The sequence below is a fragment of the Athene cunicularia genome (assembly GCF_003259725.1).
Source record: "Athene cunicularia isolate RWA chromosome 1 unlocalized genomic scaffold, athCun1 chr1_part1, whole genome shotgun sequence".
NCBI lineage: Eukaryota > Metazoa > Chordata > Aves > Strigiformes > Strigidae > Athene > Athene cunicularia.
The window spans coordinates 6,870,898-6,895,287 of NW_020799091.1; the positions used below are offsets into that span (position 1 = coordinate 6,870,898).

Consider the following 24,390-nt stretch of genomic DNA (forward strand, 5'->3'; position numbering starts at 1 on the left):
GTAATATATGTAATCATATCAGATTATGTTGGGTATAATCATATCAGATGCTTGCTTGAGGGTTTAATCAACTCTCAGCTAAACCAGCCTCTCTGAAGGAAGGAGCTGGTTTCTTGGCCCACCTTGCTCTGTGGGTGCCCCCCAAGCCTGTCCCTCTTCCAGCCTCAACAGCCAAATCCTTCATGGGAATATTGAAATAGGAAAGATGCCTTCCATGCCAGGCTTCTTTTAAAGCTTGTAATGACATGAGAAATACCACGTTTAGTGTCTCGTATGCTATAATTGACATTTTAAGTGCTCCTCAGAGGAAAAAAGGAGAATTTTCAATAGATATTAAAATGAAAATCCTTTAATGTTGGTTGACAGCAGCAAACAGATACACTGGTGCTAAATTGAAGCTAACTGACTTGAATGTTCACTGGGCATATTCCATTAAATGAACTGATATTAAATGAACTTGGTTGCTTGTATTAGAGAATCCATTATTTGGAGAGGAGAGCAAGCACTAAGAGTTTCACATCAAACCCACCATCCATACATCTGTACAACACTAAACTCTTCTTTATCCCTTATCAACCTCTGTTTATCTTGTTTTGGAAGTCAAATTAATTTCTTTTCTAAAATATTTTATCAATGCAGGTAATAAGATTGATTTAGCTGATAAGAGGGAAGTCTCCCAGCAAAGAGCTGCAGAGTTTTCTGAAGCACAGGACATGTACTATCTGGAAACCTCAGCAAAAGAATCGGATAATGTGGAAAAACTCTTCCTGGACTTGGCCTGCCGGTTGATCAGTGAGGCACGACAGAACACGCTTGTGAACAATGTCTCATCCCCTTTACCAGGAGAGGGGAAAAGTATCAGCTACTTGACTTGCTGTAATTTTAATTAAAGAGCTGGCATGTGATTCTTCCTTCCACCATGGGCCAAGAGGATTTTTTTTTTTTTTTTTTGGCTGGGATTTATCTACTTGAAGGAAATTCCTGCCACTTTGAACCGTCTGACTTACCTTGAGTCAGGTTGCAGACCTGGAAGCACGGCAGGCTGATGGCTCCTGCTGCATGGCAACATAGCAGAATATAACATGGGTTAAATTTTGTTTTTCTTGCAGTCTCTGGAGTGGATTAGGCAAAGAGAGTTGTACAAGTGCTTCATGTCATGCAGAACATGAGCTACTGCATTTCCTTCTATAAGAGACTCGAGCAGCCTCTCTTGAAGACACTGAAGAGATCAAAGTCTCTCATATAGAACAATGTGTTTGGTCCTTTTTAAAATAAATAAAAAGAGAAAACTGACAATGAACACTGACCCTGGACTACACTGGCAATCTTTTGGGCTGCCAGTGAGTGAGCTCTTAGGACATGTACATAGTGTCTGCACACACATCTTCATGGAGGACTCTGGTGTTTGAAATAGTGTTACATCTTTCATCTACAGGCACTTTCATGAAATTAAAAAAAAAATGTTACATATATCAACATTTTCAAGATTTAAGAGAACACGGATACAGTTCAGTTGCTCCCTTTGGTGCTAGAAGTTCAGCAAATATTCCATAGACCAAACGTAGTCTTACTACATTACTGTTCTCTGAATGTGTAGACTGATTAGGAAAAAACACTAATAAGCACTGTTCATAAAAATCTTGTTACCTCTTTTTCTAGGCCTGTAGTGGGAAAGGACTGTGCTTCTTTGATATCCAACATAGAATGAAAAGACTTTCCAGAAGTAGGGGGGGAAAAAAATAAATTAACTGTTCCTTCGCTAATTAGTAATGTCCTAAGGTGAAAAATTAGCCTTTGGAAAGGTGATTTGTGGAGTTTGAAAAAGCATACCAGACACGATCAAAATCTTGTGTGTGCGTGGATTGTGTTTAAGGGTTCAAAGAGCACAGTTTGGAGCGGCGGTCTGCAATATGTCTGGCTTAAAAATAAAGCTTGTAGATACAGTTCTTGTTGAAAGGCAGGCATACAATTTTGTAGAAGGTTTTTTTAATGCTAAGTGGAAATAGTGATGGGTTGCAAGTGGTATCATTCTGTGTGTGACCCATCCAGTACTCACCTTGTGGAACTGCTCTCCAAGATGCTCTTGAAGGTGTCTTCTTGGCATCTAGTCTCTCTGCTAGTGTAGCTTTCAAGTTCAGGGCTGTAGAGTCACTTAATTTACTTGATGCTTTGTACTCTTGATCCCAGACTCCAGTGTATGTGTAACTGTTTAGGCAATTTCTTCCCACGAAACCCCTGAAGTGGACGCGCTATGGAGTTTGCGATGTTATTACACCTCTAGTGCCATATGAGAATAATGCGTTGCAGATTTACGTGTTGATGTTAAAGTGAAATTGGAAGATAGTGAATGCGCACATGAAAAATTATATTTAGAAGTTTGAGTTCAGTTTAGCTAATCTGGATAAATCTCTCCTGACAATTACATGGCTGTGATGTGCTGTAATTTAGAGTTAAACAACTTATATTATTTGGCTTTCGCTGAAGATTATGACAGAGCTTTTGTATTGACATAAAAAGCTGCTAGTAAGTACTTCTTGAAAAGAATAACAATTAAAAAAAAAAGGCATTTTAAAATGCTTTTTCACATTTTCCTGGAAAGACTTCTTTGGGCTGTATCATGTTGTGCCTTTGATCTGTAATGGGGAACTGACTCTGTGTCAGAGAGGGGTGATCAGTCTGTCATATGTCCATTTTTAATATTTTCTTGCTATTTTTTAGGTCACTTTCTTCTTTTGTGACTAGTGGTAAAAAGGACGATGTAGAAGTTGTGGTACAAGGCTTGTTTGTCATTTAGGTAACACTTAGCAAAGAGCTTCTGTAAGTGGGAGATGTTGGGGGACATGTCATCTGCTGCACTGGCCTGGTCTGTTTTCAGTCTCTGCTCATGGTGTAGTCCAGAGGATTTAGAAATGTGTGGGACTTGGTGGCTCCTGCTGTGGAGGACGGTGTGGTACAGCCTGTGCTGAAGAGCAAGGTTTGTCTTGAGCATTCCCCAAATTGCCAAATGCAGCTTCATTTGAGCTTGTGAAGACTGCCCAGCTCTGAGACAGCCGATTCCACACGGCTTTTATTTAGGTAATTGTTTAGAGCAAGGCTCAGGGTGTTACATGTGAGGTAACACTCAAGTTAAAAATCAGTACTAAGACTAATTTGTAAAAGCTTTTGCTCTCCAGATGCTGGACTTGTCAGCATAGAATTGATAACAAATAGGGCAAGGCTGTTTGATCGAGTTAATCCAGGAAGAAGGAGACTGCTCGCTCAAACACCTGTGGGTTCCTCAGTCTGATTTCCAAAAGCATCAAAGCTGTGCAGGTACTTCTCATTCCTGCTGAGTACCACTGTAAGTGCATTTTGAAGTGCTCCTTACATCACTTCTGGAGGTTGAACTCTGACACATTATCATGACTAAACGAGTTGAACTGGTCATGTAGCAGAAACTGCTTTTATTTTCTTGGATATTCACTTTGAGGTTTCTAGAAGGCCAAGTCTCTTTTTCCAGTGCTTTCCTAACCTGTAGGTGACTATTTTGGAGAGTAGCTGCCTACTAGCACTTGGAGCATTGGTTCTTTTTATCGCTAGCAAATCTCCATGTAAGGGCTCCATCTCCAGACAGTGATGTGCTTTTGCAGGCTTGGAGGGGGGGCAGGAGGGAGTGCTGCATTTGGGCTGATGTTACAATGAAGTATCTGACTTCTCCAGGAACAAATCTGAACTGATTCCTTTCAAGGTTTAGTCTGTGTAGACTTAAAAAGTTGAAAGAAAACAATGATGGTATGTGCAAAACGTTATAAGGTCATAAGCCAAAGCTGTAGTTTAAAACTCTGCTCCTTCTGCAGTTAACAGACGCTACCTGTTGAAAAAGTGATGTTTTATTGTAGTAATTTCTTTGCAGGAGTTATTTTTGTATACCTTTGAATATCTCTGTATTGCATATAACCCACTTCTCTGTGTAGAACTGAGGGCTTATCTTCTCTCCTGCAGTCTGTTCCACTGTTTGAAGGCTTCCCAACTAGAAGAGGAGCGTTATCAACTGCTAATGACAGCTTAGTGCTGTGGTGTAGTGGTCAAAGTCTTGAAAAATAAAAGGAGATTCAAAAAATACAGATCTCAATTATTTGACAATCAGCTCTCCAACTATGGCCAACACCTTGCTAGATGAGGGGATTTTTGAGAGAACTCCCAGTAGAAGTCTTGTGGTGCTTGCTGGGTTGAGTGTCCAAAAGCCATGCAGAATTGATATAATGGGACCAAATTTGACTGGAAATGTTCTCTACTATCAAGAGAGCAAAGCATTGCTTTTAGAGTGGTTGCTAGATTTTGATGTGTCTTCAGGGTGATATATTCACAGCCATGGAGTACTAGGCTTATTTCTGGGTTAATACTGATTTTTATATTAGTGAGACCTTTTCTTAAAAATTATTAGCACAGTGAGTAGGTCTAAGCAGAAGCCAGTATTGGATGGTCAACAGATGTTTGCGTTATCTAGCAAACCTGTTTGTAGAGATTAGTAACAGCATCTCCAGAAAACTTGGATAGTCTAAACTCTGTTTTCCCGTTCAGCCATAGATTCAGTCGGGATGATCTTGGGTAAACCACCAAATGTTCGGTGCTGCAGACCACTGTATATGAAGTATTTGCTGGGATTTTGTGTTGGGCATTTACACTGCAAGTTTGCTGGGACAAGCCATGACTCTCTTCTGTTTCTATTTGTATCCTCCATGAGAGACCAAGTGCTGGGGGAAGAAAAACCCCTTCAGGTCAGAGTTATGATGGAAAAAGTAAAATTATGAACCCTGTAAAGAAGGGGACATCTGTGCCTCTTCCTACCTCTAACACTGAAGTTCTGGTTTGATCTACAGGTGAGTTGTTTGAGCATGCAGTCAGACATGTGTTTGTGCTGAATGCTAAATGGCTTTGTGATCATTATTTAATGAAAACTGCACATGACAAATTATCAGGCAAGATACTTTGTTCTTTGCTGTAGAACACATGAAACAGCCCTTAAAATCTGTCAGCCTGCTGGTGCTGTTTGTCTTTTTAGAAATAGCTCTATTAGTAACAGTTGGCTCCTGCTAGTCTAGGTTTAGTGGTTAATGGCTATTGAATTCCTTCAGCATCACTAATAACAGCAGCAGACTGAGGCTGACACAGGAGACAGTGATTTGAAAAGAGGGAAAGTCGAAATTAGTGATGCAGAGGCATGGTGAGTGCACACACATGGGCCAAGAGGCTTTCCTGAGATTTTGCTGACAAGGGATGCAATTACAGTCAGACCCCACTGGGTTCTGCCTTGTTCATTATCCCTAAGGACTGCTGTTTGCTCAGCTGCTTTTCCACTTGTCTTCTCTTTTCAGTATGAAGAACTGTATAAATCAGGCTGAGACGTTGAGCTGGCGTGATTTCTGTAGTCAGGGACTGAATTTAGTTGGAAAATAGGTGAAATTCTCCAGCGATTAAAATAGGCAGAGCAAATGTGCATGGTAGACTGCCCTTAGGGGACCTGTGGTGCCACTGTGGTCAGATGTGGCTGGAGATGCTGTCACAGAAACCCTCTCCTGGCTGTGGGGCAGACTGAGTGCTGTAGCCCTTTGTGCAAGGGGGAAGATGAGTGTGTGGAGCAAAAAAATGCAAAGAGATGGTTCTACTCGCTCAGGATTTTCTCAGTCCTATCCTCTTTTAAAAAAATACATCTATGAGTTAGGTTTTGATTGCTCTGGAGTTTAAGGGATGCTTTGAATTTGAGTCTTATCTGAAATTCTGTGGTCTTTCGCTTTCAATATCAAAGCACCCAATATCCTTATATGGGTTGCTTGTACCAACAAAGACCTTTTTGAGTTAATTCAGTTAGAAAAAGGTGTTTCTAGAGGACACTTTGTGAATTCCTAATGAACAAGTATGGAAACTCTCTGAAATGTTGATGTTCATAAGGGCTCACCAGAAAACCCACTGGAGCCAAAGGAAATACTCTGATCAATTCTAGTAGTGAAAACCTTGTGAAAGATGTTACGTCAGAATGTTTTCTTCCTCCATTTATAAAATGTATTTGCTTGTCGGAACAAACTTGGCTCTTGAGACCACCTTTTTTTTTCCTTGCATCAAGTCTGTCCTATTGTTGTGGTAGGTAATAATAGTTCTAGTTACTGTTCACAAGTGGTAAAGGATCATAATTTTGAAGGACAGTCTTGTATTATGATAAGTGGTGGGGAAACACTAAGCTTGACTTTTCTGTGAGTGGTACATCCTAAGCAAAGCACCCTCAGCTGGAACTGGTCATGTCTTTGAAATGTGATCATCCACTCGATCCACAGTTAAATGTACTGTAAAGGTTACGTATCTCATATCTGCCTCAGTTTAGGATTTATCTTGGCTAGGAAAATAGACAACAGGGTAATCATGCTGATGGTGATGCAAGGCTCCCAAAGTAGCCCACTGCATTGCTTTGACTTACCTCGCTAATCACCACCTCACTGAACTGACCCAAAGTCTCCTTTGCTGTACTGTACTATATCCAGTTGAGAGAGATTGCTGGCTGTCATCACCCATCACACCCTTTCCCCTCATGTGAATAAGCTGTAACAAACCAGAAGTAAAAGCTATGCCATGTGAGTTGAGGGTGTTTGTTTTTTACCAAGTGGGAGCCACAGATCCAGGAAATACCCTCATTTCTGATGCTTGCCTCTCCAAATACAGTCAGCTGGGTACCTGGAGAAAGATAACCCAGATATAGCAGAAACTGAGATGGTAGTCAGTGTAATTTAGGCTGTAAATGTCGTCAATGAAAAATTAGACTGGTTTAGCAGGGTTAACAGCTCAGCTCATCTGTCTGGATAAACAGGAGCTGGCTGTACTGTACTCAGAGATCGTCTGTTTTCACATTAATATCTAGCTATTAGCACTTCCTGGATGTGATCCCATTTGTTGAACCAGTTATCCTTTTCCAGCAAGCTCAGAAGATAATTTTAGCTCTGGTTAGTGCTCAAGAAGCAGATGCCACCTTTACCTTTGCTTTTTCCACAACTGCTTATGTTGGGGTAACATTCCCAAGGACAGGCATGCTTGTCAGGGCACTGTGGTGGTGTCCCTGCCAAGCATCCTCTGGAGTCCAGCCCTGGTCCACAGGCACCTGACATGGCCCAAACCTGTGTCAGTCATGGTTTTAGCTGTGCATGGTTCCCTGGGGGAGAGGGCATGTTAAAATTACTCTTATGCTTTCATGGGCAGTGATCAAGGGCCCTGGTGTCACGTGAATGCAAACCTTGGAGCTTTTCAAAGTCTGATTCCTCTAGTACCTTTCATCCATGAATCTGCTCCTTCCCAATACTGCTCATGCCTGTAGAGGTCTCAGGCTGGAAGCAGTCCTGGTTGTATGAAACACTGCATCCAACTCCTGCTTTAGCTCGAAGGAAGAGCATCTGTGGCTTGTTGTTTGTGCCACCTTGAGTTTCTTACTATGAACATAAACCTAACTAATTTGATAAACTCATTCTCAGCCAAGGCACCCTGTGAGGAGTGTTTCCCTTCTCATGGGACCAGTGTAAGAGATTCAGACGTTAAGAATCAATGGTGGGTTGGTGTGAGTAAAGCTCCAGTGAGCAGGTGGAGGCTGCTCTCCATCCAGGGAGACTTATGGCCATTGTGGAAGAGGAGAGTCATTCTGAGCTATCACTTGGCTGGTGGTGTGACTATCTCCGAGGGTCTGAGTTGCATCACTGGCACAAGCTTCAGTAATATAACAGCCATGGTGTCCCCAGAAGTCAAGCCTTTACTCAGGGGGAAGCAAAAGAGAAGGGAATGCTGTTTTGACATTTTAACTGAGTGAGAATAAAATGTTTGGTCTGTAGTGGGGCAAACTGCCATGATTTCAGGCACTGCCGTTGCTTCAACTCTTGCAGACTGGGAGAAAGCCTTACTGCTGGCCCCCGAGTACAGTCAGCACTGAAGGGGGAAAAGGAACTTCTTAAGCCAACATTTGGGAGAAGAAAAGGCCATCTAATGAGAGTAGGGAGGAAGCCCAGAGTTTGTTGCTATGCTAGTTTGGAGTGACAAGTATATCTCTGGATATTAGAGAAGTAGTTTAAAATGTGCCATGGTTTTTAGCATAATAAGATGCACTGCAGATATGTCACATCCATTTCATTTCCCACAGCTGTTTACAAAAGGAAAAAAAAACAACAAAACACCCTGAGATTGGAGCAGCTGCAGTCACTCAGCTGTCAATATGGGACAAGGCTCTTTCTGCTCCTTTTATTTCCACTTCACTCTGTTCTGCGCATATTTGGCTGTTCTGTGAATTTGCAGATCATGAAATTTTTTTCAAACTGCCTTTGATCTATACAGAAAGGCTCACCCAGCTCTCATTTCAATTCATTAATACTTTGAGTAGTCATTTTAATTTTATGTTTACTGGCTTGTTTCCCTTTGTAATGTTATTTAACTGACAAGTTCATTGTGCTCTGCATTACCTTTAGGTTTTTGAGTCTAAAATGTTTCCTCTTTCCTGAAAGCTATGATCATTTTTAGAGATGTTTATAAAGGCATCTTCATTTCCTCAGGAGAAAACCTGAATTACTCTCAGCTTTGATTACTAGCAAATCAATATTGAAGCATGTAATTTTTTTTTACAGCACAAACAGAGTATGTTTTATACCATCAACTGTAGTTTGTAGTTTAAAAACCTGGTTAAGTACTAAAAGCAGCATTTTGTTTGCAAGTTCCATGCCAAGGAAAGCATTAAAGGAATTTCCTGGGTTGGAGTTTTTCCCACAAAAGTCGACTGTCTTTTCCCCAACAATTGTGAATTTAGCACAATGTACAGAATTTTAGCAAGAATCCTGCTTCCTAAACATGTGGTCGGAAGGATGAGGAGAGGATGTGTTTCTTGTTGATCAAGCACAACTGTTTCAGTGGAGAAAATGCACTACAGCTGGCCAAACCATTGATCTTGAGTTGCTGGGGTAGTGCTGTCTTTGGGAAGGGTATAGGTGTTAGCAAATCACCAAACTGTGAATCATTGACTGTCAGAAGCATTTGGCTTGTCTGTTTTTTAAGTTCTTGTGGTCAAGTGTGGTGCAGTGGGGTTGAGAAAGGAATGTATTTTGGATGACCAGGATGATGAATGTATGATGCTTCATGTTTATTTGTAATGTCCTTTTTATACTTAGAAATTGCTTACATATGTATCTGTATGTAAATAAATGTTTAATCCTTTCCACTTGGTGTTTAAAGTGCTTGATTTGTTTGGTTTTTGAACTGCAAAGTTGCCTTAAAAATATGTACTTGACATGATTTAATGTCAGACCTACAAATGAATGGCTGCTAAGGATTGTCTGCTTGGCTTGAGCATGCCAAGGCTCTTACAGCACTGGGACCTCACAAGAAGAGCAAAAGTAGAGCTGCTGTCCATGGGAGCAATGTCACTTCACACAGGAATAGAGAAAAAGTTTACTCAAAACAGAGCGTATCAGTTTGAAATGCCAAAGAAATGCCGGCATCCGTCACTAGAGGGTGGTCTTTGACAGAGGTACCATCTTCACTCACTGTCATTGCAAACCTGTAGCTGGTTAAACTCTGGTTCTAGCAAGATGCTAGATTTGTGTTGGATGGAGATGATGGTTGGATGCTTCAGTTGTCTTTTATTTGTCCCAGTGCCTTTTTTTTTAATGCTGGTTCTTCTCTTCATCCATCACCTTGCTCTTTTTGTGCTCATAGAACTCTACTGGAGTTTCCCAATGACCTGTTGTTCTGGGGACCTAGAGTCTTTATGGACAAGATCTCCCATTTTAAGCCTTTAGTCTTTGGGTCAATATATAGTTTGTGCTCTGACTCACTGTGGGGAGCAGGTTTCATCCCCAGTGCTCTGCTCCACATCAAAGATGTTTTTTGCTAACACTTACACTGAGAAATGAGCTGTGAAGCTTGAAGACACCATGTGTCTTTTATTGCCTCTTACCCTGACCTTGAAGCTCCTTCCTTGGTAAATGTCTGACATGAGGGTTGGACCATCTGCTCTGCTCCCCAGGAAGCTGGCAGTTTGAGTTAGTGATGAAACAGAAAGGTGGTTGTAGAGGGAAAAGTTCCTGCATGCTTGTATGGTAGGAACTTGGCAAAGGGAGGGGAAAAAAAAAACATCTTCAAAGCTCAGAAAGCTTAGGCATTTACTGAAAGAGAAGAGGGCTGGAATGTGTTGCCTCAGGGGGGTGATGGCTGGAGAAGCCAGACCAAGTTCTTCTTGAGGGAAGGTAAGGGGCAGGTGAAGAGTGGCAGCTCTTCCTCGTGAGGAGCATGTAACAGGTGGGCTCTGCAACCCTCCCCTTGTTCTTCAGCAGGCGTAGCAGCAAGGGCACAGCCTGTGCCAGGCTTTGCTGTGGGTAAAAGGATTATAGAAGTGTGAAGGCTCCCTGCAAAAAGGGAACAAACTGCCCAGAGAAAGAAATGCAAGACTGACAGACTACAGGAGCAAAACTAAGACAGGTTACTGCCTCTCTTCCACCTTCTCATGTACAAAGTCTTCCTACTGAGCCCTGGGGGAGCTCTGCCCAGAACATGTCATCTTGCTGACAGGGGCCTGTCACACACAGTACTTTTTGGTCCGTATGTGCAGTCCTCTCACACAAAGCACAGGAGATGTGACTGCCCTGCATTAATTTCAATGATACAGTACAGACAGTCCTCTCTAATTTAAAATCTGGTCTTGATTTATAGATTTCTATGCATAGGGAATCAACCACAAACCTGGTATGTATTTTCAGGAGTTTTATTACCTTCAGAATTAAACATGCTGAGCTTTATTCCTTTTTCTACAAGCTTATAATTATAATCACATCAGCTTGCACCAAAGCCATCACTTACCGTAGTATGTGGATGAATTCTCCGCTGAATGAAATCACTCATGCTGGACAAAACATTTCACATCAAGATGCTGTCAGGTGTATGATATAGAAGTTCTGGCAGTCTTTCATTGCTAGCTGCACTAAGTCTCTAGTGTATCACTTAGATCAAGTCTTAACACCCATGATAAAGTAGGTGTTTGTCCAGTTTATCACAAGGGAGTGCTTAAAGAGCCAGTGATACTGCAGTCTTGTATTATGTGAGAGGCTGTAGTAGAAACTAGTTTCAAGCTTTATTTGAGCACTGATGTCTTAAAACCCTTTCAATACTGCCTTCCCAGTGCTCAGTGATTTGGGTATGAGTAACGCTCTTTCCTCTTACTTCTTCTACATAATATATCAATGCAGATTTACCATTTCCAGGCAGGCCATGTTTCTTACTCCTTTTCTACTTGCCCCAACATAGATTAATCGAGCAGGATTTTATTTGCAATAAATAAAATCTTTTGAACAGGCACAGTGTTGGTAAATGCAGGCAAAAGCACAGGCTTGTTTGCTTGGGCTCACCCTAGAGCCCTGCACTATCCTGACTGAAGCAACCCTGGTGCAGTTCTGGTGCTCTGATTTGCTGTCAAGTGCAGGGCTGAAGCTCAGCTGGGCAAGCCCTCAACAGTTTATAAAGGCTATGTGTCGTCTTCTATCACCATCCCGTCCCTTTGGTGGTGCCAGGAAGCCCTGCGTAAGGATCTGTGCATCCCTTACAGCACAGCATTGCCGTGTTCTGCAACGGCGGTTTAGGCAGGTGTCACTGGCACAGCACTTAATAAGTGACTTCACTCACAGGTACGATGCTTGAAGCTACTTTGGTCATAAATTATGTTTAATTCTGCTTTCTTCTCCCCTTTTTTAGCTATAACTGGCTGTTCCTTTTTCTTATGTCTAGGATCCAGGGACTGCAGGAATCTAGGCTTGGACCTGTAAGAAGAAACCTTGAGCCTCTTGCAAGCCCCACTTATGGTTGCAGCATCCTTAAAAAACTGGGAAGAGCTTCTGGGTTGTGCTTGAGTATCTTGCTGGGTAGGACAGCAAGGAGAAAAGATGGATTGCTGGTTAAGGTCTTCCAGTGATATACAGAGCTAGGCTCCACATTCTTTTAATGCTGGGCAAGTCTTTGAACCTGTGCCTCAATTTCCTCAACTCTAAGTAGTGGAAAAAAAAAAAACCAAAACAACACTGACTGCTAAGGAAAAACTTCCTTTGTAAGGTGAATTTACCTGTGCAGACTTGCTGTGTAGCCATGAGGAACTGTTTTCTTTGGTCAGCCTGCAGACTCAGCATACTCGTACCCTTGGTAGGAGAAGCTGTATCTCATTAATACCCTGCTCAGCTGCAAAAGCAGCTTGTTTGATTTCAAATACTCTTCTCCTTCCCATCCTGCAATGAGAAATGTATTTGAGTAGAAGGTGCAGAACTTAGGGTAGGAACCAAGAAACTGAAAAGGTTTTCCTGTATGTTCTGCAAGGGTGAACCATGCTAAAAATAGCAGATAAGGGACAATGTGGGGAGAATAAATGCCCTCATACTTCCTCAAGTGTCCTGAAAATAATGAGCAGGTACATAATTATTTTATAGAAGAGATATGAAGGTACATAAAGATTACAGCTCAAATTTCAAAGGTCTGATTCTTTATCCATCCCAAATGTGGTTTCCATTGGCTGTTTTGGGCAGGTCCTGCCTTCACACACTGGGTTGTGTGCATGTCCCTGTGAGGTACCTATGGTGACACCAAGTGAATGTGAGGTTAGAGAAGCCTTTCAGAGTCACACAAGAGGCCCTTCTAGCCCTGACTCCAACAGTGACTAACATCAGATAGTAAGTACACAGAAACAAGAGGAGCACAAAATGACACATTTCCACAATACTCTTCTACCTTCCAGCCACTTTTGCCACTCAGGCAGAGACCTCTGCCCCTAAGGCAGAGGTGATGTTTTTGTAACCTAAAAGAGCTTTAGTTCAGTTTTGATACAATTTCTTCCTTGGATGCAGCCAAAACACTCTTCTGAACAAAGACTAAGTCTAGAGCTTAAGTAGGTACATTAGAAATTGAAGCCTCAAAAATAGAAATGTAGTAATGTCTGTCTTGTAGCAGAGAATGAACCGACTAAACTCTTCTTCACACCAGTCACAATGTAACTGGTGCATGTTCATTCTACTCCTCAAAATAAATAAACAGAAAAAAGAAAGTACAGCAGATAATTTTAGACCTGCTTCTGGTTCTACAAGTCAGCATTTTCAGGCTGATTAGATCCTGTGCCATCACATACTGTTCCCACATCCTTCTGCAGGACCTGACCTACAAGCTTGCAGCAGCAGCTCAAAGATTTCTCTGTTCAATGATCTTAAATGCAGCTGTTCTGGGTGGGGGATACGGAAGACTCCAAAGCGAGGAAGAGGAAAGACACTGCCAGGAATTTGCCACTAGCAGTTTTAAGAGACGGCTTGTAACTCCCCAAAACAAGGCTTGAGAGAAGCAGCCTGAGAGAAGCATAAACAAGTTGAGAGACAAGACTTGGTAAAGGAATGGGGGGGAGGAGGCCCTCTGAGCTGAGGAATGTCTCAAACACTCACAAGTACGGAACTATAGTCACGGGGTGGATAACGTGGAGTCTGGAGCTGATAAGGCTGCCTGGACAGCACAGGATCCAGCTTGGGGAGGGAGCCCTGTGAAGGCAGGGTGGTTCTGCTCTGGTGCATCTTGTAAGGTTTCAAGGGCCATCTGTCCGGTGAATGACCTTTGCTTCATTATCCACAAATTGCATCTTAAAGTTGACACCCCTGAACATTAACAAGATCATGCTAATTACATCATCCCATAAAGCATCTTACCCCTCCCCATACATGGGATAGGTAGGTGTGTGGGTCAATGGAGGGAAGGGACCAAGCATGTGTAAATTGAAAGGGTAACAGGAGTGAAGTGAAAGAGTACAGAGCCCTCAATGGCAGGACTGACACAGAACCCACACCGTGACCTGCAGTCTCATCTCTATCTTCTCTTTTCCCCCCTTTCTTTGTTACCATTAACACAAGGCGTTATCACACCACTTGCCATTAATTAGTTGTACACTTAGTCAACTACTGTGTATCCAGTTAGTACACTGTGGGAAATTAATAAATGTTTATGTATGGACTTTTGAGACTTGTCTCACCGTTGTCTCCATTGAGGATTTACAAATCTAAGTCACTTGTCTCCCTCATCCAACTGGGACATGACAGCAGACTTTAACTTGAAAAAGCCTACAGGAAAACTGGGAGCTGCTACCAACCTCTCAGGATGGTCCACTCAACTCAACTCTGTCATAGGATCCCTCTCATAGGGCTCAAATACAAGGCTCCCATATGGTATCTGAAATTATTTGATGAAAACTTGGCCCTTCTCCCCAGAGAGTCATCAGGTAAGAATCTGGAGTAGACATGGACTCCTGGGCCCTTCTTGTGATGAAAAGGCAACACTGAACACTTCACCTACCTGTACTTGATAAAGTGAGATCTATTAAATACTCAGACATTTACACAAGTTTTTATTGCACATTCTGGAGTTAATTTACAATAAAATATAGTATCTGCAAATTCTTTTCCCCCATCTCTGTGGTACAAAGATCTGCAAATAAACATAACTCATCTTAGGAAGACATATGCCAATAGGTATATATAAAAAAAATCTAATTGTTAAATAGCTCTTTCCATCTACTGGCTCTTTCCCAAAAGTCTTAAATGTAATTAAAGAGAACACAGCATAGAAATAACTTTTTTTTTTCAGTACTTCGACTTACTGGAAAAAGGGGTCCGTGCCTGGAAGAACAACTCAGGAGACCAGCCAGTTGCCCCTTCCAATACACTCCCTGAATACGCACTTGAGCAGAGATTCTTGCCTTCTGAAGGGGAACAAGTTTCTAGGACTGTATCATTTAAAAACAACGCCTCAGGGACACGTGCAGATACAGGAGTTGTCAGAATCCTGGCTGTATCCCCAGGGTTTAGTGTCTCATTTTGGAAGTACACATCATTTTCACTGTTCCCCTCTTTCCTTTCAGAAATAGGGTTCCTGCCAGTGTGCCCACAGGTCGACTGCAAGTCAGTAGCCCAGCTAACTGTTTTTAAAGCTGCAGTTGGTTTCAGTCTTTTGTTTGCAGATGGGGGGATCCACTCCTCAAAGTTAAGGAACTGCTGTGAAATAGCGCTATTACTTCCTTTGTCTTCCCTGTTACTTGGCCTTTCACGTTTCCCTAACCTGCCAGTAAGCTGCTGCAACAGAGTGTTTTGAAAGGAAGACCTAGATCGCTTGCATTTGGAATGGATTTTAGTGGGATTTTTAGGGGTGAAGATAGTGACAAAAGAGTTTTTTTCCCCAACAGGCCAGAGTTTCTGGAAAGGTTTTGTCATAGGAGTCGACTGAGAATAGGGAACAAAGTCTCGAGCACTAACTGAATTGCATTCTGAATCACAAAAGGAGAAAGTTACTGGTGTACCGTGCGTACTAAAAGCAGGAGGTGACCTGTGCAGGGATGAGCTCAGTTTTGAACCATTACTGGGAACATCTCCAGGATAAAGCATGAATTCAGGAGCTGTGACCTTTTCTGTCAAAGTATCTTCCTGTATTAAGGAATGACATGATTTATTTGAGAATTCTACAGGTTTTGCTACCGCTCTTGCACTTGCATCAAAGAGATCAGCAGAAGCATTGTAGCTGCCTTCAGGGAAGATCCTGTTCCACAGCATCTCTCCCCCATTAACACTTTTGAAGGTATTTTCTGACAGCTCTGTCAGTGGTTTTAATTCTCTTTTATATATCCTTCTTGTATTGCTGGGAGTTGCTGGATCAGAGTCCCACGCCTCTGTCAATGTAAGATCTGTTCTTAGGCTTGGTGTAGAAGAATAGTTTTCTTTATTTTCACAACCAGCTAAACAACTATCATGTGCAGAATGCACACGGGTAGCTGACTTGCTCCTTTTTAAACAAGTCTCTCCATGTTCAGCAGTATACTGCAGACTAATAAAAGACCAAGACAACTTTGAAATGTCAATATTTGCTGATTTGGGCTGCACATACCCGCTCTCCGAAACAGAAGGCTCTGATGTAACTGGCAAAGACTGTGACAGAACAGGTAGATGAACGTTAGGTATAAAGCAAGATGCTCCACATTCCTTGTCAGATGAAGATAAAACACTAGAGGAAGGCTCACATTGTGACACCTTATCAGTCAAATCAAAATCCTCTGAGTGAAGACAAGCAAGTATGTTCTGCCAACTATCATTCCCTGCTGGTGGCATGAACCTCCCCAAGACACTTTCTTCAGGTAAATCACCAGCTACTAAGGTTTGCCTGGGATAGGATTTGTTAATATTTACACCCAGCTGGCTACTTGCAACAAGGGCCCGTTTGCCTGCATCAAGGCTGGGTGATGTTACAACACTCTTGCCATCTTCTATTTTGGCTAAAAATTCATTTAAGCTTTCTGAGAACGGGAGCTCATCCCAAAGGACAGAATCTGTCTGAGACACTCCAGCTACATTTACAGGATTAGACGCCGAGACATCTCTGTTGTAAAAAAGAGAGTTGTGGGATTTTTGTAGGTAAGAATAATTTCTATTATTAATCTTTGCATAAATGCTTTTTACTGCAGATTCCAGGGGATGTTGTAACAACCTGGAACTGTTTCCATGTAAACACTCAGTCTTTGAAGAGGACAGTCTCTCTAATTTATCAGAGGTACTGTCAGTCTGACTAGGCTGTGAACTCAATTCATTACTCTCCTTATTCCCTTCCTTCACAGAAGGGCTGCAATACTGTGAATCCCAAAGGGTTTGATTGTTGTGGCTTACAGTGCACAATTCTGCAGACACAGACTTCCCCTCTTGTTTATGCTGTTCACTCACCAGCTTTCCCACTTCCAGAGTGGGAAAGTCTTCCGCTGTTACCCAAGCAACAGATGAAGTCAGGCTGAAGGACTGCTGCCAGGACCCTAAAAAACTTTCTCTGCCACTAGACTGAACAAAACAGGAGTTTCTGCTCAGGCTAGACAAGCTGCTGAGCTCACTGATAGGTTCATCTACTGGAGCTGAAGATGCATCAGGTAAGTATGAGCTGTTATTATGGCTCCTGAATTTTGATGACTGCAGGAGCCGATGGAAGTAGCTGATAACAGTAAAGCCAGTAACAGCAGTATTTGGCAGGAAGATCTGGCAAGCTGTAAGGGTTTTTGTACTTCTATTAATTCTGGAACAGTTTTGCAAGACGCTGCTGGCAGCAGAATGCCCTCCATCTTCCCTTGAACAACCCTGGAGGGGAAGAAAAAACAAACTCAGTACAATGCTTTATTTTGTGACAGAAAAAAATAAATTAACTCGTGTCTTTTAAGTCAGGCTTAAATTTAGGTCTCACTTTTTGTCAGGATTTGCAGAGAAGAGAATACAAAACAGTCTGTCACACAAAGCAGTACTCCCTGGGAAATAAGCACTGGCAAGGGCTATAAAGGGCACCACAGTGAGAGGCGCTTTGCTTGTTGCAATTACGCAGAGTTTTGGAGCTGGAAAAACAACGAAGAGCTCTAAGAAACGACTTCACAGAAAATGTCTTCCTCCCTTTAGGGCACCGAGTGCTTCCGGGCTTCCTCCAGCATAGTTCTGTGCAAATGGCTAGCTGCCTAAGGCTAATGCTTTTCTTTCATCTCAGAAGCACTGGGCAGTACTTGAAGCAAAGCACTCCAGCACCAGATACCTGACTTGGCAGCTCAGCTAAAGCCAGCATGGTATTTTCTGTGCACTACCTCTGTGAAAGGGAAATAAGATACAACCTCTACCTTCTCAGTTTTATTTGGAGTAGTGTTTCAAAGGAGCTTCAGCTGCAATTCTTTAGGGAACCTGCTTTTCTCTACACAGAAATTACAGTAAAAAAAAAAAAAGACATTAAAAGTAGAGGGAATTATCTAATGTTTTGAGAAGTGGGTAAACCCTTTTTCACCTCCCCTTCAAGGTCTGGCAATGCCAGAGGCCAAAAAAGCAAATATAGCTGTCTTCAAATTCAGCAACCCTCCTACTCCCTGAATCTATGCAAAGGTTGGAGCCGAAGGCTGTTAGCCAAGGACAGTACTCTTCTACGTTAAGTCTTAAAAGACTTATGTTGACTCCTGAGTTTTATCTGAGAGAGTGCAACTGTACGCATAGGTGAACACAACTATACAGAAACATCTACCGCCAAAGGCTGAACAAATTGTCTTTGAATGCACGTTCAGTCCTTGTGTGTGCAAGAGCAGCCATAAGGCTGTTAATATGTACAATTACTTATATTTGTAAAGGCATCAGACCTAGAGACCTGCGGAACGGTTCCAGTTAAGTTAATCCATAAAGTCCTCCAACTTTCATTAAGATGCTGTGCATTAGGAAAATCTCAGCTCATATACAAACCTTGTGGTACCTGTGGGAGAGGAAAAACACCTGCCAGGTAGGATTTAGTTCACAGACTTCATAATATGACTCACACAAGCATCACTTGAAGAGAACTTAGTAGTATTTCCATAGAAACAATCTTCTAAGAACTAATATTTCAAAGTCTGTTAAACACATAAAAGAGCCACAGATGCATATGCTGAACAGCTGTACTTTATCAACATTTTTAAACACGCTCTTAAATCCAGAAATACCAAAATGCTGCAAGGGGATGTGTTTCTTCTTACATTTCAGACACCAGGAGACTACAGCATGGGCAAGGTAGGGCAGTGCTTGAAAAGACAGTCTGTTTCTTGCTTGAACTGTACATGGTTTTTTACAGACTTCAAGCTGTTACTGATATGCAGAGGAGCTGGCACTGCTCAGGCTCTCTGAAAAGCAGGCCTGACAAGCTGTCAAGCTGACTGCTGCCATTCAAGATGGCTTTTGGATGTGACTCATTTAAAACAACACAAGAGTCTGGGGGAAGAGGAGCAGAATCCTTCCCATGTCCTAGCTCTAAATTTTCTCAGATTCCTAAAAGATGTGGTACATGATGCTTTGATAACTCAGTCTATGCTCCTAACTGGCTACAAACTAATGAAAAAACTCATTGTAAGAGAGTAACGTGGATTTAAAATTACCTTCACTCCAAATATAAACCTTTTTCCAATGAAACAGGTTTCTACTGCTTGAACTAACTCTCCTGGAGATGCATCTCTGTGTGTTTCTCCTGACAGCTGATTGAAGTCTTGAATACACCTTGAGTAAAAACATACAATTATTGGACCAACAGAGGAAGCCTTACATAGCATTTCAGATGTAGTATAGGTAGGACACGTGCTGAAGAGAAGATACTGTGGCACGTTAAACTAAACATAGAATGAAAACATGAAACCAAGAACCTGTAAATTCAATTGTTTACTTCTATTTCACTAACAGGTTAAGTGAAGTAAACAAACCATTTGAATAGGTTTAATATACACACGCAACTTTCAGGTGTTCCCTGTGTGGCTGTGATTTCTGTATCAACACAATGACTACATAACACTGTCAATATGCTGCTATTGCTTACACACCCTTTCTGCCCACATCTTTACAGTGGCATCCACATTAAGACATACAAATAACTGGTTTTCCACAGCTGATAGTAGTACAGCAGTCTAGTGTAGAACGCCTGCCATGAGAATGTCATTAATGCTGCTATTATGGGATTTAAGAAGGGTTCACTTTTGACCCATTGATAACACAAGGCATTGGAAAATAACACAATTGAAAAACAAGCAGTGAATGTGTGTGTGTGTGTGTGTATATATATATATATATATATATATATATATATAGATATAGATATATTTTTCTCTCTATCTCCCATCCTAGCAGTTTCATATATCAGTCTGAAGCTTATAATGTAGGTGGTCAGGCTCTGAGGACTAAGAGACTTCCTTAGAAATCCCTCCTTGCTGAAGGAAAATCCAGTCACACTGAAGACCAGTCATCATAAGGTGCACACTTTTTTTCCCCTCAAATCCAAACTGTTAAAAAAACCCCAACAAAACAGAGGCTCTATCTTTACCTTAAGACTCTTTTAAAATCTTAAAGAAAAATTCTAAATCTTTGGAAAAGCCAACTTACTCAGTAATCTATCATTATACAAAGAAAATTCAATCTCAAATAAAGAAAGAAGGACACAAGGAAGTAGCCCAATCAACCAAATTGTGACACTCCCTTAGCAGGTGGTAGCTGCCTTCAGAAGAAGAGCAGAGGATCTCTTACACAGAAGTAATCCATTTCAAGATTTCAGGAAGGAACCAAACTTCAGCATTTTCTCAAGGTGATTGGTATCAAGGAAATGATGGAAATGAGCACTTTATCAGCTTCTACCCACTCATCTCCCCACCATCTCAATTTTTTTAGGCTGAAGAAAAAGTAACAGCTACGTGGTTAGAAAAAAAATCCATTCCTTACCTCTGCAGATTTTCTGCGGTGACCCCGAAGAATGGATCTAAGCAACTTCCAAACACAGTAATGTCAAACAAATCATTAGTGTCAGCAATCTTTAGGGACAATCTATATCTGTAGCTTGCATCTTTAGCTTCACCTGTGTAGCCACATTTTAGACAATTAAACCTGACAAGACAGTAAGGGAATAAAAAAAAGGGTAAGAACTGAGGTAAGAACTTCTTGGCAGCTGTAAGTATTACTACTATAATGTATCATCATATGTCCCATTACAAACTATATAATTCTTCCTTACTCTTTACTCCTTGAAGCACTAATCTTACCACAGGCTCAGCAAGGTGCCTGTATCATGACAGAACACCTCTGCCTTCTTTTACTGATTGATTAAATGCTAGCCTGTTGTGAAGCTGGAGAGAGACAGTGGGCTTTGAATGACCTGTTATGGAGTAATTTTGAATTTCCTGCACCTCCATTTTTCCATTTTGTTCTGGTTTAGGATTTTTCTTGCTGTAGCTTTAGTATAATACCTAGATTTAAATAAAATTATCAGGAAACGGCACTGTTATCTTTTCTTCAGCATTTGAAACAACAGATAGTCCTGATCTGCAAAGTCAGCTTCTTCCATTTAGTGCTGACATTCATTGATTTACTCTTCTTCTATGTGTCAACAGTGGGATTAAAAAGGAAAATCCATACATTTCTAGACACACAGTAAGTGGAAGAGTCCTACAGGATGACCTGATGCATTGCACACATAAAATGAAAAGAAATTTTTAAAAATTAGGACATGATTTGGAGGTGCTGTCAACCAATGGTTTCCAATTTAGGAAGAGCACTGAAGAACTGGACTGCAGGGATGCACCTGAAGCTCTTAACACATACAACTTATTCTCCTAAACTGCCCTTCAATAGTGCAAGGCACTGAATGGAATAGAATTCTTGATCCATAACAAGCTCCAAGCTGCTACTGGAATATAGAGATCATAACAGTGCTAAGTAACTGAAATTACAACTTATTTCTACAATGGCTAGATTTTCACCAGTTTGTTTTAACTTGTGTTAGGCTAACAAGAGATTCCCAAGGCCAGTGACAGTTAACAGTCCCCAAAACAGGATGTACCTTCTGGAATCCAGTATCAGCCTAGAAAAGCATGCTTTACAGGCAGGATAGATAAAGCAGGAGTTCTGGACAGAAGTTACAGAGGCAGCCAAGAGTCCTCTCACGCTACTCATGTGCTCACAGTACCACCTGAAACAAGAAAATCAAAATAGTGCAGAGAGTTCTCATTTTTTGAGATATTAACATTAACTGCTTTCAGCTGGGTTTTTTGAACATTTTGAAAGGCAGCCCTCAAGAAATTATGGTCTCTGTTTGAAAACGGTAGCCCAGCTGAGGCAACATCTCTTATTACCCTTAATCAACCATCGAAAAAGAAAAAAAAAAAAAAAGTTACAAAAAGCAACAGGCTGCCCAGGACAGTGGTTGAGTCCCCATCCCTGGTAGTTAAAAGACATGTAGACATGGCACAATGGTGGACTTGACAGTGTTAGGTTTATGGTTGGACTGATGACCTTAAGGGTCTTTTCCAACCTAAATGATTCTATGATTCTAAGTGTTCATGATATTTGTACACCATTGCAGATAAATCATGCAAATTCCCATTCATATTTAGGGAATCTTTATTAGAACTATCCTTGAACCCAGCAACAAATCCATTTGTTTTTGTTTTTTTTTCCTTAATTTAGAATGAAGTTACAACACGGGGTTAAAAACTGAGATGATTCTGCACTTGTAACTCTGCAAATGCCTTCAATACCAAGGTCTCTGAAAGGAGAGGATGCCCAGAAAACCTCAAAAGGGCTTGCAACTGCAACTATGTTCATGCCCTTTGAGCCAAAGGGACATCTCTACGGTACATATCACTGATTCAGTGATGAGACTGTATGGATCTGACAAATGATGAACCAAATGTTTAAATAAAAAGGAATTATTTTTATTCAGTATAGCTTTTCTACAGTATTATCTTTCCTTTATTATTATACTGTCCAAAAATACCAATTTTTAGGAAACGTCCCCTATTTTAGAAAGCGTAACTTGTTTCTCAGCAGATGCTAGAAATATGTAGACAAAAATACCCTAAAGCACCTCATATCATAGAGTTCCAACTTAAACAGCCCAAATGTTCTCTCCAGCTGAATTAAAGGACACCTTAAAAATCCTTCTTTGCAAAAGCACTTTTATCACAGTAATAGCTAAATATACATCTCTTTTTAATGGAAACTGCAGGGTAAACTCAGAATAGGAAGCAAATGTCACATCTTCATCCCAGAACTCCTTTAGGGAGGCAGAAGGCCAAGGAGATAAAGGAGATTCAAGGACAGCTTTTACATCTTAAAACCTATTCAATAATCAACAATGATGTTTTGTTCATACTTCACCACAAAAATGTTCAACTTACAGGGTATCCCTTTGGCCTTAGGGGCACCATTCTCAGCATTCTGGTAAAAACAAGATCTGTAACATGAGTACTAGAAAAATGTGAGTAACTAAACTCATTACTCTCAGTAGTTCAAAAGGGAAAAAAAAAAAAAAAAAATCACATATCCCAATATTCCCTATGGCAGAAAGGCCAGGAAAACAGAGTCAGGGGAAGGTAGAGGCTTTACAGGAGAGCCAACAAAAATGAAAAAAAGTCTCTTCAGTTCACATATTAATATATTAGGTCAAATGAGTCTCTGTTAAGTGGTGCATGCCTTTAATTCCGCCAAAACAGAATGACTTTGGTTTAGTTACAGTACAAGTAAAGGGTATGTGGAAAACATACCAATATATAGAAGTAACAAAATTAAGTCTCATTTTGTTATTGCCCAAGAAAGCTGGATTTGCAGAAATCAGCAGCTTTCACATTCCAACTGGTTTTCAACTCAGAGCTACATAAACAAAGTATGTTGTTACCTGCAGTTTTTAATGAAATTTTAAAATCCCCACACCCTGGAAAATGGAGCAAATACTTCAAGTATTTCATTGGAATATGAGAGATAAAGCATAGAATGTAAATATTCACACAGGTTCTGTTATGAGTTCCCTTTAGTGCAGACAGACTCAAGGTCTATACCTCTATTTCTCTTTGGTAGAAATACAATACTCGTTATCTGGACCTATATAAAAGGGCAGTATAAATATATATGTTTTACTTTATTATTTTTTGTTAATAAACAAACCAAACCTCTGGACCCACATACCCAGCCAGGAATCACACGGCACTTCAGGTGCTCCCTACCGCCAGGCTCCAGAGAACTTTCAAGTCCCACCAAGATTTTCACCAGTGCCTGGTGCCCTCTAGTGGTCTCATCGCCTTAAACGCGCCCTAAGAAATAACCCAAAACACACACGAGAAGTTGCTACAGGTCTCACACTGCAATTTTCACCCCTTAACCAACAGCCTCCTTCCGCTCCAGGCCGAGCAAGCGGGGAGCGGGTACAGCACAAGGACAGGATGGGCCGGACAAAGCTGCCTGGCTTCGCTCCACCCTGGCCGCTCTAAGCTTTGCTGGATACCCAGGAAGCGCTTCGCTACTATCGTTCTTACCGTGGTGCCTATTCTACCGCTCCGTGACCAAACAGAGTCTCCGCCCCCCGGCCCGGGGACTGCGCTGAAGGGAAACGGAGAGCCGCCGTCACCCGGGCAAGGGAACGCGGGCAGCTAGCGGTAGCGCCTCCCTTCAGAGCCCTCCGGCCGCATGGGAAGGAAACGCCGGTTATCGCGGCCGTGCCCCCATGGCCTCAGGCCCAGCCCCGGGGGAACACCGCCCGCTGCGAGACCCCACGGCCCAGGCCCGGCCCTGAGCGGAACCCGGAAGACGGATGTGAGGGTTGCTGGGGGCGGGGACGAGGCTGCGCTCACCCAATCGCTACGCAGACCGGAGGCAGGGCCGCCCCACCTGCCCAATAAGAGCCCAGCCTCGCTCTCACACGCCCCCCCCCATATGCAGCGCCTAAAAACGAGCAGGGCAGATCACGTGCTTCAAGCAGCCAATCGCTGCCTCCTGTAGGACGGCGACCGAACCCTCTATCTAAGTCGCCGCAGCCAACCGCGAAAGCGCGCGCGAGCCGCCCTCA

General features: G+C 41.9%; 2 protein-coding genes across 4 annotated transcripts in view; one reads left to right on the plus strand and one right to left on the minus strand.

Moving 5' to 3' along the window:
* The window catches only part of RAB30 (RAB30, member RAS oncogene family), a 43,759-nt gene extending 34,548 nt beyond the window's left edge, over window positions 1-9,211 (plus strand). The window contains exon 6 of the mRNA XM_026847810.1: window positions 640-9,211. Within this exon, the coding sequence (XP_026703611.1) occupies window positions 640-890 (251 nt within the window). The 3' untranslated portion in view covers window positions 891-9,211. The remainder of the gene's footprint in view (window positions 1-639) is intronic.
* A 5,180-nt stretch (window positions 9,212-14,391) lies between these two features.
* Window positions 14,392-24,112, minus strand: DDIAS (DNA damage induced apoptosis suppressor). Of its 3 annotated transcripts, none has more exons than XM_026847778.1 (6): window positions 23,861-24,112; window positions 23,514-23,638; window positions 21,391-21,519; window positions 20,277-20,438; window positions 18,953-19,070; window positions 14,392-17,162 (listed from the first exon to the last, which is right to left on the minus strand). In XM_026847778.1, the coding sequence occupies exons 3-6, from the start codon at window positions 21,501-21,503 to the stop codon at window positions 14,640-14,642; spliced, it is 2,916 nt and encodes a 971-aa protein (XP_026703579.1). In that variant the 5' UTR covers window positions 21,504-21,519; window positions 23,514-23,638; window positions 23,861-24,112; the 3' UTR covers window positions 14,392-14,639. The 3 variants fall into 3 exon arrangements, with proteins under 3 accessions (XP_026703579.1, XP_026703587.1, XP_026703595.1); XM_026847786.1 differs by having other exon boundaries at window positions 23,493-23,638; XM_026847794.1 differs by lacking the exon at window positions 23,514-23,638.
* Between the last annotated feature and the right edge of the window lie 278 nt (window positions 24,113-24,390).